The sequence below is a fragment of the Lolium perenne genome, chromosome 3, assembly GCF_019359855.2.
Source record: "Lolium perenne isolate Kyuss_39 chromosome 3, Kyuss_2.0, whole genome shotgun sequence".
Lineage (NCBI taxonomy): Eukaryota > Viridiplantae > Streptophyta > Magnoliopsida > Poales > Poaceae > Lolium > Lolium perenne.
The window spans coordinates 298628609-298641504 of NC_067246.2; the positions used below are offsets into that span (position 1 = coordinate 298628609).

Genomic DNA, 12896 nt, shown 5'->3' on the forward strand with positions numbered 1-12896 from the left:
CTAATCTATTCAAACCCATGTAGTGAATAATAATTGATCAAGACAGTGAGTTGATTTTGTGTACTCAAAGTCCATGCTCTCCGCTACCGTACAGATTTCTTCTTTCATAATTTATATCAGCTGTCAACGTTTGGTGGTGTCAATGTTGCTGACAGGCATGAAATCGAATGTTGACCTGTTTGCAGAGAAAATAGAACTTGCTACTGCCATGACTCACTTAATTTTCTAGCAATTTATCTCCATGAATGTAATAATGTTTTAATGTTTCCAGCTTGTGAGGAACTCTGCCATGACGCAGCTGAGAGAGACCACATATTAACGAGTGCGTTGTAGCCTGTGTTCTGGAGCAACTTCTCCCGCTGCAGCAGAGAGCAGTTTTGTCTTCCTGGCACTGCTCTGCTCTGTAGTGCCCTGGCCCCTTAGGGCTCGTTTGGTTACAGGAAATCTGGTGGGATCCCGGCCTTTTCCCGGGGAGAACATCAGTACTAATAATGGACGTGGCTAATTCCTGGTCAACCCTTAATTCCCGATCACCTGGTTTCGTATGTAATTCATGTGCAACTAGGGCAATGATATGTGTACATCCATGTGTAATTCTTGTATGCATGAATCCCAATGCAAATCTAGCGTTTGTCGAGTTGATCTGGAACTAATTTAATTCTCGGTCAACCTGGAATTAGCAAAAGGGATAATATATTAGCACCTCACATCCGATCGCGTGTTCGTGGATGAAGTAAAAAATGCTCACAACTACCAGACATAGCACACACACGAAAAGAAAGGAACCAAGAACTGAGACAAGTAGATACATCTAAAAAAAAAAAAAACTGTATTCATCATTGGTGTTGGTGTGTAGAGTGTACATGTGCAATTGTGTTTTACATGTGGTGCAATTATTCAGTCACACCCGAAGGCAAGCAAACAAATCATGAATCTACTTACACAGGAAAAGGAGGAAAAATCTCAGAATAGATCTCTTGTGCTGTGCTTAAGCAAGCGAGTCATGTTGTCTTGCTTCACGACAACAAAAATGACGAGTGTACATTCCCAAAAATGGTGCTTTATATCTTAAAGTCTCAGACTCTCAGTGTGCCGTCTTTTTGTTTGCCAGGTTCGGGAATGCACCCAGGATGTTGTGCCCCCTCCGGTCCTGCCTCGTCAAGATCCCCACGATTGGAGATATCTGAAGAGGAAGAAAGAAGAATACTCAGATTCAGAATCGTAGTTAGTTGCAAGAACATTTGGATGGAATGAAAGCATGTGCTGGGATAGATTAATTAAGTGGCTCACCTCGGGTCCTTGGTACTTTGGCATGATGAGCATGTGGCGCAGTGCGACGCTGCGGAAGAGCACGACAGCCTTGGCGACGGACATGGTCTCGACGACGGTGTAGGGCGTGGTGTTGGTGAGCGGGTGGAGGTCAACCCACATGTCCAAGTGTAGATGTGCAAGTGTGATTTTACATGTGCTGCAATTATTCAGTAAACTCCAGGAGGGAAGCAAACAAATCATGAATCTACTTACAGAGGAAAAAGAGGAAGTAAGAAAATCTCGGAATAGATCTCGTGTGCTTAAGCAAGTGAGTCATGTTCTCTTGCTTGACGACAACAACTTTCAATCCTACAGGCATGGAACATGAGACTGCTATGCTGGTGATCCAGGAATTTCGATGCAGGCATATGGTATTGTTTACCCTGCTCTGTTCTAATCTATTCAGACCCATGTAATGAATAATAATTGATCAAGATAGTGAGTTGATTTTGCATACTCAAAGTCCACGCTCTCCGCTACCATACAGATTTTTTCATTCATAATTTATCTCTGCTGTCAGCGTTTGGTAATGTCAATGCTGCTGACAGGCATGAAATCGAATGCTGGCATGTTTGCAGAGAAAATAGAACTTGCCACTGCCATGACTCACTTATTTTTCTAGCAAATTATCTCCATGCATGTAATAATGTTTCCAGCTTGTGAGGAGCTCTGCCATGACGCACCCGAGAGACCACATATTAACTAATGTGTCGTAACCTGCGTTCTGGAGCAACTTCTCCCGCTGCGGCAGATAGCAGTGTTGTCTTCCTCGCACTACTCTGCTCTGCAGTGACATAGCCCCTTTGTTGCGGTAGAATATCACAGGAGGGACAGAAAGAATTACAGCGTGCATAGCTGTACTGCGGGTATTCTGAACAGATCACCTTGCAGTATTGCACATGAAGACTAGGTCTGCATGAGCAGGGGCACAATAAAATTAACCACCGCATTACGCCAAACATCATGCTCTTTCACCCATAACTAGAAAAAATGAGCACAGAAAAATAACCAAGACTGTGACAAGAAGTAGGTACATCTAAAAGAAAGTATAATCTTTGTATTCATCATTGGTGTTCGTCTGTAGAGTGTACATGTGCAGTTGTGATTTTACATGTGCTGCAACTATTCAGTCACTCCTGAAGGCAAGCAAACAAATCATGAATCTACTTGCACATGAAAAAGGGTTAGTAAGAAAAGAGCAGGAACTCTCAGAATATATCTCGTGTGCATTGAGATTTTGCACGCTTGTACGATACATCATTGACTACATCTAATTAATTTTTCAGTAAATTTTGAAACTTTTAAATATGATTTTTAAATTTAAAATAATTAAATGGCTCGTGAGCTTGGCCTCCATTCGCCCAATCTCCACATTCCTTGCTTTATTCGTATTGGACAAACAGATCTGTGTAATGATCGTCTGAAGGAAGGATGAGAACATCAGTACTAATAATAATATGTTAGCACCTCACATCAGATGGCGTGTTGGCGGGTGAAGTCAAAAGAACTCGCAACTGCCAGACATAGCACAAAAAAAGGAACCAATAGAACTCAGACAAGTAGATACATCTAAAAAAAATAGAATCTCTGTATTCATCGTTGGTGTTGGTGTGTAGAGTGTACATGTGCAACTGTGATTTTACATGTGCTGCAATTATTCAGCCACTCCAGGAGGGAAGCAAACAAATCATGAATCTACTTACACAGGAAAAGGAGGAAAAATCTTAGAATAGATCTCTTGTGCTGTGCTTAAGCAGTCGTTTCTGTTGGTTCACGACAACAAAAATGGCGAGTGTACATTCCCAAAAATGGTGCTTTGTATCTAGAGTCTCAGACTCTCAGTGTGCCTTCTTTTTGTTTGCGAGGTTAGGAAATGCGCCGAGGATGTTGTGCCCCCTCAGGTCCTGCCTCGTCAGGATCCCAACGATTGGAGATATCTGAAGAACAGGAAACAGGAAAAATTAGTCAGATTTCTGAATCGAATTTTCAAGAGCATTTGAATCATTGGATGGAATGGAAGCATGTGGTGGGATAGATTAAGGGGGGGTGTGTCTCACCTCGGGTCCTTGGTACTTGGGCATGATGAGCATGTGGCGGAGCGCGACGCTGCGGAAGAGCACGACGGCCTTGGCGACGGACATGGTCTCGACGACGGTGTAGGGCGTGGTGTTGGTGAGCGGGTGGAGGTCAACCCACATGTCCATCTCGTCGGGCGTGAGGTCCACGTCGTCGAGCTTGGCGCTCTTGTCGGCGAGCTCGACGGAGGAGAACTGCTCCCTGGCCTCCCACTCCTCGGTCCTCCTCTTCTCCGGCAGAAACCAGCGCTTCTTGAGGACGGCGACGAGGTGCGAGCGGAGCACGAGGCCGTGCAGCTCCGAGAGGCCGGGCCTGGGGCGGTCGACCACGGGGAAGCCGTTGTGGCCGGTGTTGCGCAGCACGTGGACGATGGTGGACACCCTCTCGACGACCTGGAGGCTGATGGCCCGCGGCTTGGCGGCGGCGAGCTCGCCGACGGTGATGTCCTTCATCCACGGCTCCGGCTTCGGCTCCAGGAATGGCAGCCCCTTGAGGTCGAGGATGATCTCGTAGATGCTGGGGTTGAAGGCGTCGCCGACGGTCTTGGCGATGAGCAGCACGAACATGGTCATGGGGAGCAGGAGGAGATTGTTGGTGAGCTCGAGGAAGATGACGCAGAGCGAAACTGTCATCCTCATGGAGCCCGACATGAGCGCCGCGGCGCCGAGTACGGCGTAGAGTCCGTGGTCAATGCGCGCGACGTTCTCGAGCACGAGCGCGACGATGCGGCCGTAGGCGGCGCCCATGAGGATGATGGGGAGGAAGAGCCCCGACGGCACGGCGATGCCGAAGGTGATGAGCCCCAGCACGCAGTAGATGGCGAAGAAGATGAGGAGCGAGTCGAGCCGGAACTCGCCGGAGGTGCCGGTTGAGAAGATGTTGCGCGTCGCGTCGGTGTTGGTGGCGTGCAGGAGGCTGGCCAGGTCGTTGTAGTGGCCGGCGGGACAGTTAAACTGCTTGAAGTTGCCGCTCATCCCGTTGCTCGGGCACGCTGCGCCGAACGCCGGGTCGCAGGGAGTGCACGGCACGGAGAAGGGGAGCACGTACAGTCCCGCCGACGTGAAGACGCACACGGCCAGCGCCAGTGTGAGCTTCGCCATCCGGCCCTTGGCGTTGATGAGGTTGTAGAGGCGGAGCACCATGTGGAGAACGTAGTTGTAGAGGGCGCCGAGGAGGCCGCCGATGACGCCAACCAGCGTGACAAGGAGGAGGTCACCGAAGGTGTAGTTGACGGTGACGTCGCTGACGTCGAAGATGATGAGCCCACCCTCGCCGAACAGCCCGCACCGGCCGTTGCGGCATACCTCGATGAAGCCCCGCAGCACCACCACCACGGTGGCCGTGCTGAAGAAACTGCGCCACAGCAGCGCGCTCCGCCACCACGTGGCCACCTCCTCCAGCGCGAACAGGACGCCGCCCACGGGGGAGCGGAACGCCGCGCACACACCCGACGAGGCGCCGCAGGTGATGAGGTCGCGCCGGTCACGGTCGTTGTTAAAGTAACGCAGCCACTTCCAGCGGACGCGGAACCGGCCGGAGCCGCCCTGGCTTAGCAGGTTGGCGAGGCACGCGCCGATGTGCACGAGCGGGCCTTCCTTGCCAAGATCGAGCCCCGACGACACCGCACAAATGCTTCCGAAGATCTTGACAATCAGCTGCGGCGCACCAAACATGTTGGGCGTGTCGACGCCGTTGAGGTAGGCCTTGATCTCGGGGATGCCAGGGCCGGCGGCGGTGGGAGCGAAGACCACGCAGAGCACGGCGGCCACGAACGTGAGTCCGAAGTTGAAGCCAGAGAAGTAGAAGAAGCCGGCCCAGTACCTCTTCTCCCGGACGAGCTGTACCATGTGGAGCATCTTGATGCCGGAGATGTTCTCGATGGCGAGGTTGATGAGCGAGGCGATGACGCCGGTGAGGAGGCCGACGAGGAACGCCAGCGCCCACTTGAGGAAGATGTACTGCAGCACCTCCACGTTGGACCGGCTCCTCCAATCGTGCTTGAACAAATCGTTCTCGATGATCCTGCATGGCGCGGCATGTATTGAGCAACCCGGAATCACCCAAGCTGATTGCAAGAACATAGGTAATCAAAAATGGATGGACAGAATGCTCACTCGTAGTCGAGGCTCTCGATGTGCGAGACCTTGGCGCCGACCATGGCGAGGTGGCTGGCGGTCAGGGTATTGCTTCTCTTGAGCAGGGGCTGCTCCAGGGAGCTGATGCCATTGCTCCCTGGGTCCTCCGGATTGTCGTTGACGCCATTATCGTGTTTGCGTTCCTGCGTCTCTGCGGCGAGCCCGGAGCTCTGATCTTCCTCCATGGCCGCCACAAGGACAGAGCTGTCTCAGAGCTTGGTGGCTCTGTTTCTGGAAACAACAAGATCTCAAGGGAAGTCAAGGATGGGTAGGTTTGTATGCGTGTGTATATAAATGGACAAGTCAGCAGTACCGTCGAAGGTTGGGATAGGTGAGTGTATGTATATAAATAGACAAGTGGTGCTGCCGCTTGAATGTTCTTCTTATCTCATATCTGGCATGCAAATGGATCAGTTACTGTCCTTGGCAGGTTGAGGAGAACTATCACTAGTTACCTTCAGAACACTTCGGCTTTTCTTGCCCTTATCCTTTTTTTTTTTGTTCTCTAGTTCATAGTCCTCACATGGATATTATTAACATCCAATTTTGCAAGTCATTTTTCAAACATGTTATGCCCTTATTTATTTGATTTCATAGTTGACATTTCATTTATAGTTGCCACGACAGACCAATAATCGTAGGAGGGAACTGTAAAAAAAAGCTCTGAAGAATTGATTGTGCTCTCGAGAGGCCATGCCTTTTCGGACGCTAGTAATGAGCGCAATTATATTGTTTGTGTTGCTTACATTTATTTATTTTATAGTTGACATTTTAATTATATAGTTGCCGACCCATATCTTAAGATAGGCCAATAATCTCATGAGGGAACTGTTCTCTGGAAAGAGAAAAAAGTCTAATCTGAATAAATCGCAGCTCTGAAGAATCGAGGACCTTGAGAGGCCATGGCTTTTCGGATGTTACTAAGGCTCCCCCGTTGCTTTCTTGGAAGAGTGTAACGCATACAGCTCATGACCAAACACTTTTCTGCTATGGACAAATAGAATCATGTGGAGTGGATCTAGTATAGAACCATCTCATGCCTCATGGGTGCCAACAAAAGGCATTGCTGTTGGCTCTATGTACGGCGAGCTGAACTTTCTGTGGTTTTATCGAAGACACGTTGAGGACAGATGCGGCTCTCAGATGGGTGCATTTGATTAATTAGCTGGTCCATACCACCAATTGTCCTATTTTACAGGCCATCTCTCCGTGATGAAGAACATTCCAACCAAAAGGTATCATTCATGGCGCCTATCTCGAGGTAGAGAAAAACGGATGTGCAGTTGTGCACCGATTCCATGGTTCTATTTAAAACTCTCGGATGGTCGAGGACGTAAGAGCATCTCTACACGCAATTCTGAAAATGTTTGCGTGAAGAGGAGGACCTACCGGAGGCCTGGACTCGTGATCTGGCCGGAGGGTTGAGTTCCGGAAGGCTCCGCCGGCGAATGTAACAGTGTTTTGCCTGGAGTTTGCTGGATCGGAGGTATTCGGTCGTGCGCACCCATGCGTTTATTCCGACCGTTTGGTTCTGGAGGGAGCGGCGCGAAGCTCTTTTTCTGTGTTGACATCAAGTGACTATGGATCCATGATGAAAGTCGGAAGAAGAGAATTTCATGAAGGCCGGAGGAGGACTAGCTAAGGGAGGTTCAAGTCTCCGCCGGTGAGGGCTTGCTTGGTGTCCGGGCTTCACGACGGCGGTATGAAAGTGGGGCGACAACACATGTGAAGCGCAGAGTCCTACCTTTCGGGGTGAAAACCCAAGGTCCGGCCTTATTGGTTGTGCACAGCGGTGACCTTGGTGGAGGCATTGTTTTGAGAGTGGGGACTATCTTCGGGTGAAAACCTAAGATCTTTGATCGGGCGACGACGGTGTTGGAGCACTGTTCCCTTCTTGGAGGCGTCGTTTTTGGAGAGTCTGCAATTCAGGTGTTGTCATGGTGGTGGATGTATTGCTGTTGTTAGGTCCGTGATACTGTAGCGGGACTTTTGTTTCTTAGTTTTCTTTTCCTTTTTTGGCTGTGTGCATCCGTAGTGCCATTAGGGTGGTGCGTTGTTGCAGAGGCTGGGTGTAATTGGTATCTCTCGATATTAATATATTCCCTTTATCGAAAAAAAAAACTAAGGTCTGAAACGATGGAGGCGGCTGCCCCCAGCGGCGTCCTAGTTTTTTGAACAATCAAACTTAAACAAGCATCTTGAATTTTATTTAGATTTAGGATAACTTTAAAATTGAAATTGAACAAAAGTTAAATTAAACACAAACGAAACCCAACCATAATCTTCGTCGTTTGAGACAACGTCGATGTCATGCTCCCTAGCAGACCATCTCAGGAAGGCGGTGAGGCCCGACGTGTTAGCTGACTGATAGATGGCATGCAAGTGTATCGGCGTGTCATAGTCCTCGCGCTCTATGACAACATAGACAGTTGATGAATCCTTCGGCTCTGGCTCACATAGGGACACGAAAGGCCAACAAGCCCTTGGCGGCGAGCGTGCTCCGACTTGGGCACGCGGGATGCTAGCAATCCCCACGGTGGCCTATAGTGGCGATTATCGCATATACTTCTTAGTGCTACTCTTCCCCCTTTTTGTCTTCGACAACATCCAATCTTTCCAACATAGGGATGGTGGATCTCTCTAGTGTGCACGTTACATCCAGATTAGCGGACCAAGGTTGGTTATGCACGATCTCCAGGAGTTCTGATGACGCAACTATCTTTGGAGGAAAACACGGTAGTTTTGAGCGGGTTATTGGGTGGTGCAACTCTAGGAAGATCCATCATCAAGATGGTGGCTAGCACATCACTTCATGTACCGGGTGAAAATTCACGATATTGCCTTCACTTGTTGGACACAACAACGATACACATGTGTCGTCACTTTGTTGAAGGTGTTATCTTTGTGCCGATGTTCTACCGTTGATTGGTTGGATTCGGCATTTAGGTTGAAAATCCTTATCCTGGCCGTCACAATATGAACTTGGCAACATTGATGCGAGTGTGCTCTTCCCTCTTGAAGACATTGATGCGGGAAACAATGACTTAGTCGTAGGTGTTTGTTTCTGTCATGGTTCTACCATTTGTGTTTGATTCTTATAAAATATGGTCGTTTATCCTTTCGCTTTGATGACTTACATGTACTCTGTAAAATTATGGGTATTCTGCATCCGTGGATGCTGAGGACGCGAGGTTTGGTCTTGCTTTTCGAGAAAATATAACTTATTCCAGATTGTGAATATATGGTTTATTACAAACCATCAAGCCCATGAAACAAGTTGATCTGTAAATATGCAGTGCAAATCAACGGTTACCAGCATCCCTTGGACTAGTTCGGTTTCAAGGAAACAAACATAAATATTTCAAAGTAAATTGGGAACATAGTTTCACACATAGAGAATTTAAATTATAAATTCAGATTTATGTTGAGGGCCAAAAATAGATTGTGAAAAAACTACATTGGAAGGAAAAAAACTAGAAGGGGACAAACATTATTGGTTTTCAAAAAGGAGGTAAAAAACCAAGATTTGCATAGATTGATGCACACAACCAACGCAAGATTTCTAATTGTTTACAAGAAAAAAAATGAGAAAAGTACACACAAGCTCCATCACACAGAAACAAGATTACATATAACAGACATGCATAGCTAAATGTATTTCTATACCACCAACCAAACTAAATAAAGCTCTTGCGACCATCTTAACTAGGTTCGCCTAGAGTTCTGAAACTCCCATGCCTCCGTATGGTGAAGTGAGGACCAAGTACGGATCTACTACATAGTTTTGTGAAGAACATATCGGATCATATTAGAAGCAAACTTTTCTTATCTAGTCTTGATCTTGATTCTTTCGATTTTCAGGATGGTGCATTGCTGCTGCAATACATAATCCATAATCGTATAAACTGCAATACATAGTATGTTTTATATATTTACATGCGGTTTAGTGCCCATAAATTACTGATTTCCGTGGCTACTCATGGTTGTTTGTCCACATTGATAACTCCCATCAAAATAAAAAAGATATAGCTGAGATACCTGAGAAAACCTGTTCTTGAATCGCAACAGTTTGCGATGCCAAAAGACATTAGCCTTTTTTGAAAGGACATCGGCTAAAAGGACAGCTTGTGCTATTATTACATTATGTTTAGCAAAATGTCATCAGATTATATTAACATTTCTAAGAAAATTTCCTTGTGTTCATGACAAGGGAAGATAAGGCAATAATTTGTTTAATAGTGAGTGATGGATGTTTGAATTGTTAATATTTGAGAGCAACATTAATTATGTTTGAACTGTTATTATATGACACCAACAAAAAATATGTTTGAATTGTAATTATGGAGAGAAACGGGTTCAACGGGGAGGACATCAAGAAGTGTTATGGAGGCTGTGCTCGTGGATGGGTGTCAGGAAGCGGTATGTAGGCTGCCCACGTGGATGGGCGCCAGTTAAGGGGTGCAGAGGAGGGCATCAGGGTCGATGGTTGTGAAGTTGTTGTTTAGGTGATTATGGGAAAGAGTACTGAAGTTGTTTCAGTTTTCTTTTTTTCGAAAAAGAGTTGTTTCAGTTTTATATGTTGTTGTTAATAATTTTGAATGGTTGTGAAAATTGTTAATAACTTTGGATGATTGTAATTATCCAACTCAAGTGGTGCATTTTTTTACATTTGTATAGTTTAAATGGAAATAATTATGTGTTGGCCCCGTTTTAGTTTTTTCCTGAAGTTCTGCCACCGGTGAGGAACACAAGATAAAATCAATGAAGTTTATCAACTAGAGAAGGTAAAGGTTGTAGAATTGATGCACTAGCCAACTCAAACAAAAGTCTAAACTAATGGAAATAGGCTATGCAATATATTTATATTCAACACTCCCTCTCACGTCTAGGATAGTTTAGGTCGATCTTAGCATGGTTCGGTGTAGGTTGCGAAATCTCCTTTCTTTGTATTTTTAATACTGCTTGAGCAGGATCTCAAACTTGAGACCTCTTAGCTCTGATAATATATAGGATTAATGCACAAGGCGAGCAATCCAAAAGTCTGAACTGTTTGAAAGAGACTAGGCACCACTATATTTATATATTCAACATCAATCCAAAAATCCAAATTAGTGGAAATAGACTAAGAATTGTATTTATATATTCAACACCTTCCTTCACGTCTAGGCTATTTTAGTCTATAGTGTGGGTTCAGTGAAGGCTACGGAATTTTTTTATTTTGTTTTAATATCACGCGAGTAGTATCTTAAACTTGAGATCTCTTGGATTTGATACCATATAGAATTAATGCACTAGCCAATTCATCTAAAATTTCGAAATAATGGAAGGAGGCTAGGCAATATATTTATATTCAACAAAAGTAACTCGGATCCGGGCTCGGCGATGAAGGAGAAGAGAGTGTGTTCTTCATGGGCTCCCCCTTTTATAGCCCGTACAGACCTTGATCCTCTGGAGTCGGGCTGGATGAAAATCATATTCGCGAGAGGATGGAATTTTCGTCCGCCCCCATATACTGGCAGTAGACCCTGAGGCAAATTTGAGCATAGGGGGCGGATGGTCCGGCCGCTCGGGGCCAGATGATCCGGCCTGGAAAGATTTCCAGGCTTCTCTTCACTTCCTCTTCACATATACACTTCTCCTCACCAAAATCTCATCCACCAATCATAAAGATCAACCATCCAATTCAGAAGAACCAGATATAGGATCAATATAAAAAAAGGTGGGTTGACATCCGTAATGCTAAAATTGAATCCTACACACTTGAGCACATACGGTAAAATTCATATTCGAGTGTTGTTATCAAACACACAAAATCGTAGAGATAAAGCATGATCTTTCAGCGTCCTTGTTTTATGTGTCCAAACTTTGACCAGCTAAATATTTGTCGATTCTTACAAAAAATTATATCATTAGAAATTTGTTCAAATATGAACTTAATTGGTAGGTCAAATCAACAATCAAACTTTAGTCTCGAAAAAGCGTGCATGCCACCTCTACTGGAACTGAGGTACATCCCCCAACTGACTTTAGTTATGTTTGAACTGTTGTACTTCCCCAACTACTAACTTATTAGTTTTTTATTCGTTCACGCTGTGCTTCTTCAAGTCTCCTAAGAGCAAGTACAATAAGGTCTAGTCAGCTGGCTACAAAGATTAAAATAATATATTTGTGTCTAGTTAGAGGAGAGAGAAGAGGAGAGAGAATGTGAGTGGGCTCTTATGCAAGAGCTAGCTCTAGCACGTGCTCCTAGGCAAGGTGTGTGAATGAAAGGTGGGTCATCCATTGAAAAAGTAGTACATTCTAATAACCAACTATTGTACTTGTTGGCTACATGTTAGCTATAGATGACATCACATCTTGCTTATAGCCAACAACCTGCTACACTATTGGAGTTGCTCTAACAAACCTATACGTTGGGCAAGGCTGGACACATGGATAAGCACTCATCACTATCAAGTCTAGCACCTCTAAATATTATTTTTTTGCCTCCTTGTTGTCCTGATGTGATTGTCATTTGTCATTGGTCAAGAGAGGAGACGAAACACTCAACCATGTGAGACACCAAATGACTAAAGTAATAAAACATCGCTTATATATATAGAAATTTACTCTAACTATACCAGGTACACTAAGAAAACGAAAGCTTTGCAAACACGGATTTGAAGCACCCGGGCACCAGTGTGCCCGAAAATTTGAAACCTGTACTTTGAAGTTTCAAAGTATTACGATCTTTTTATGTGAATACCTATACATGGTCTGCATGTTTTTGCAAAGCTTCGATAAAACTGTTGTTTTTGAGCTATAGAGAAAACAAAATTGTGGATTTATATTAGCGTTAAAAAATCTTATCTTTTTGAAAAGAAAAAAAAATCTGCTCTGAAGTTCATAGTGGATACCTACTTGTATATGTTTCGATCGGTTGATTTTTTGGCACCTAGAAATACCGTTTTGAAATTAATTTCTTTCCACCATGCTTTCTCATCTGTTATCATTTCTACAGTGGTCATTGTCAGCGGAAAGATAATACAACGGACGGACACGAGAGGAAGCATGCAGTTACGGTGGAACTTCTCCAAACATGTTTCCGTGCCGCTTTATAAATAAAACTACAATGGTTAAGCCGATACAAGGTAAGGAGAAACCCTCCTACAAAGCAAATTAAGATATACAAAAATGTACAAAGAGAATCAACTTGCCACCGAAAACACAGGAACAAGACCGAGGGAAACCGGAGCTCCGCAAAGACGCCCTCAATAGGGCAACGACGCAACCTGCTGATGTCGGCGAGATCGAGAAAGTCAAGGATTTTCACCGGGAGGCCTACGTGGAAAAGAAGGTATGCACAATGACACCCCAGGAGGGTTACGACACCCA

At 45.4% G+C, this 12896-nt stretch overlaps 2 protein-coding genes across 28 annotated transcripts in view; one reads left to right on the plus strand and one right to left on the minus strand.

The window, feature by feature from the left end:
• Positions 1 to 1907, plus strand: part of LOC139838616 (uncharacterized) — a 28594-nt gene extending 26687 nt beyond the window's left edge. For 20 of the 27 annotated variants that reach the window (XM_071828590.1, XM_071828600.1, XM_071828580.1 and 17 more), the window contains one exon: positions 1112 to 1907. In XM_071828590.1, the coding sequence (XP_071684691.1) occupies positions 1112 to 1225 (114 nt within the window). In that variant the 3' untranslated portion in view covers positions 1226 to 1907. Of the gene's footprint in view, positions 1 to 271; positions 670 to 1111 lie in introns of those variants that run through there. The other 7 variants (XR_011756170.1, XR_011756172.1, XM_071828592.1 and 4 more) reach the window with 2 other exon arrangements.
• A 974-nt stretch (positions 1908 to 2881) lies between these two features.
• On the minus strand, positions 2882 to 5853 carry LOC127345025 (chloride channel protein CLC-a). The gene is made up of 3 exons (XM_051371425.2): positions 5502 to 5853; positions 3369 to 5409; positions 2882 to 3248 (listed from the first exon to the last, which is right to left on the minus strand). The coding sequence occupies exons 1-3, from the start codon at positions 5705 to 5707 to the stop codon at positions 3150 to 3152; spliced, it is 2346 nt and encodes a 781-aa protein (XP_051227385.1). The 5' UTR covers positions 5708 to 5853; the 3' UTR covers positions 2882 to 3149.
• Between the last annotated feature and the right edge of the window lie 7043 nt (positions 5854 to 12896).

Coding starts and splice junctions, on each gene's coding strand:
- LOC127345025 (XM_051371425.2), bottom strand. CDS start 5,707: ATGGAGGAAGATCAGAGCTCCGGGCTCGCCGCAGAGACGCAGGAACGC. Junction 5,410..5,501: donor ATCGAGAGCCTCGACTACGA/GTGAGCATTCTG, acceptor CGCGCCATGCAG/GATCATCGAGAACGATTTGT. Junction 3,249..3,368: donor CCAAGTACCAAGGACCCGAG/GTGAGACACACC, acceptor CCTGTTCTTCAG/ATATCTCCAATCGTTGGGAT.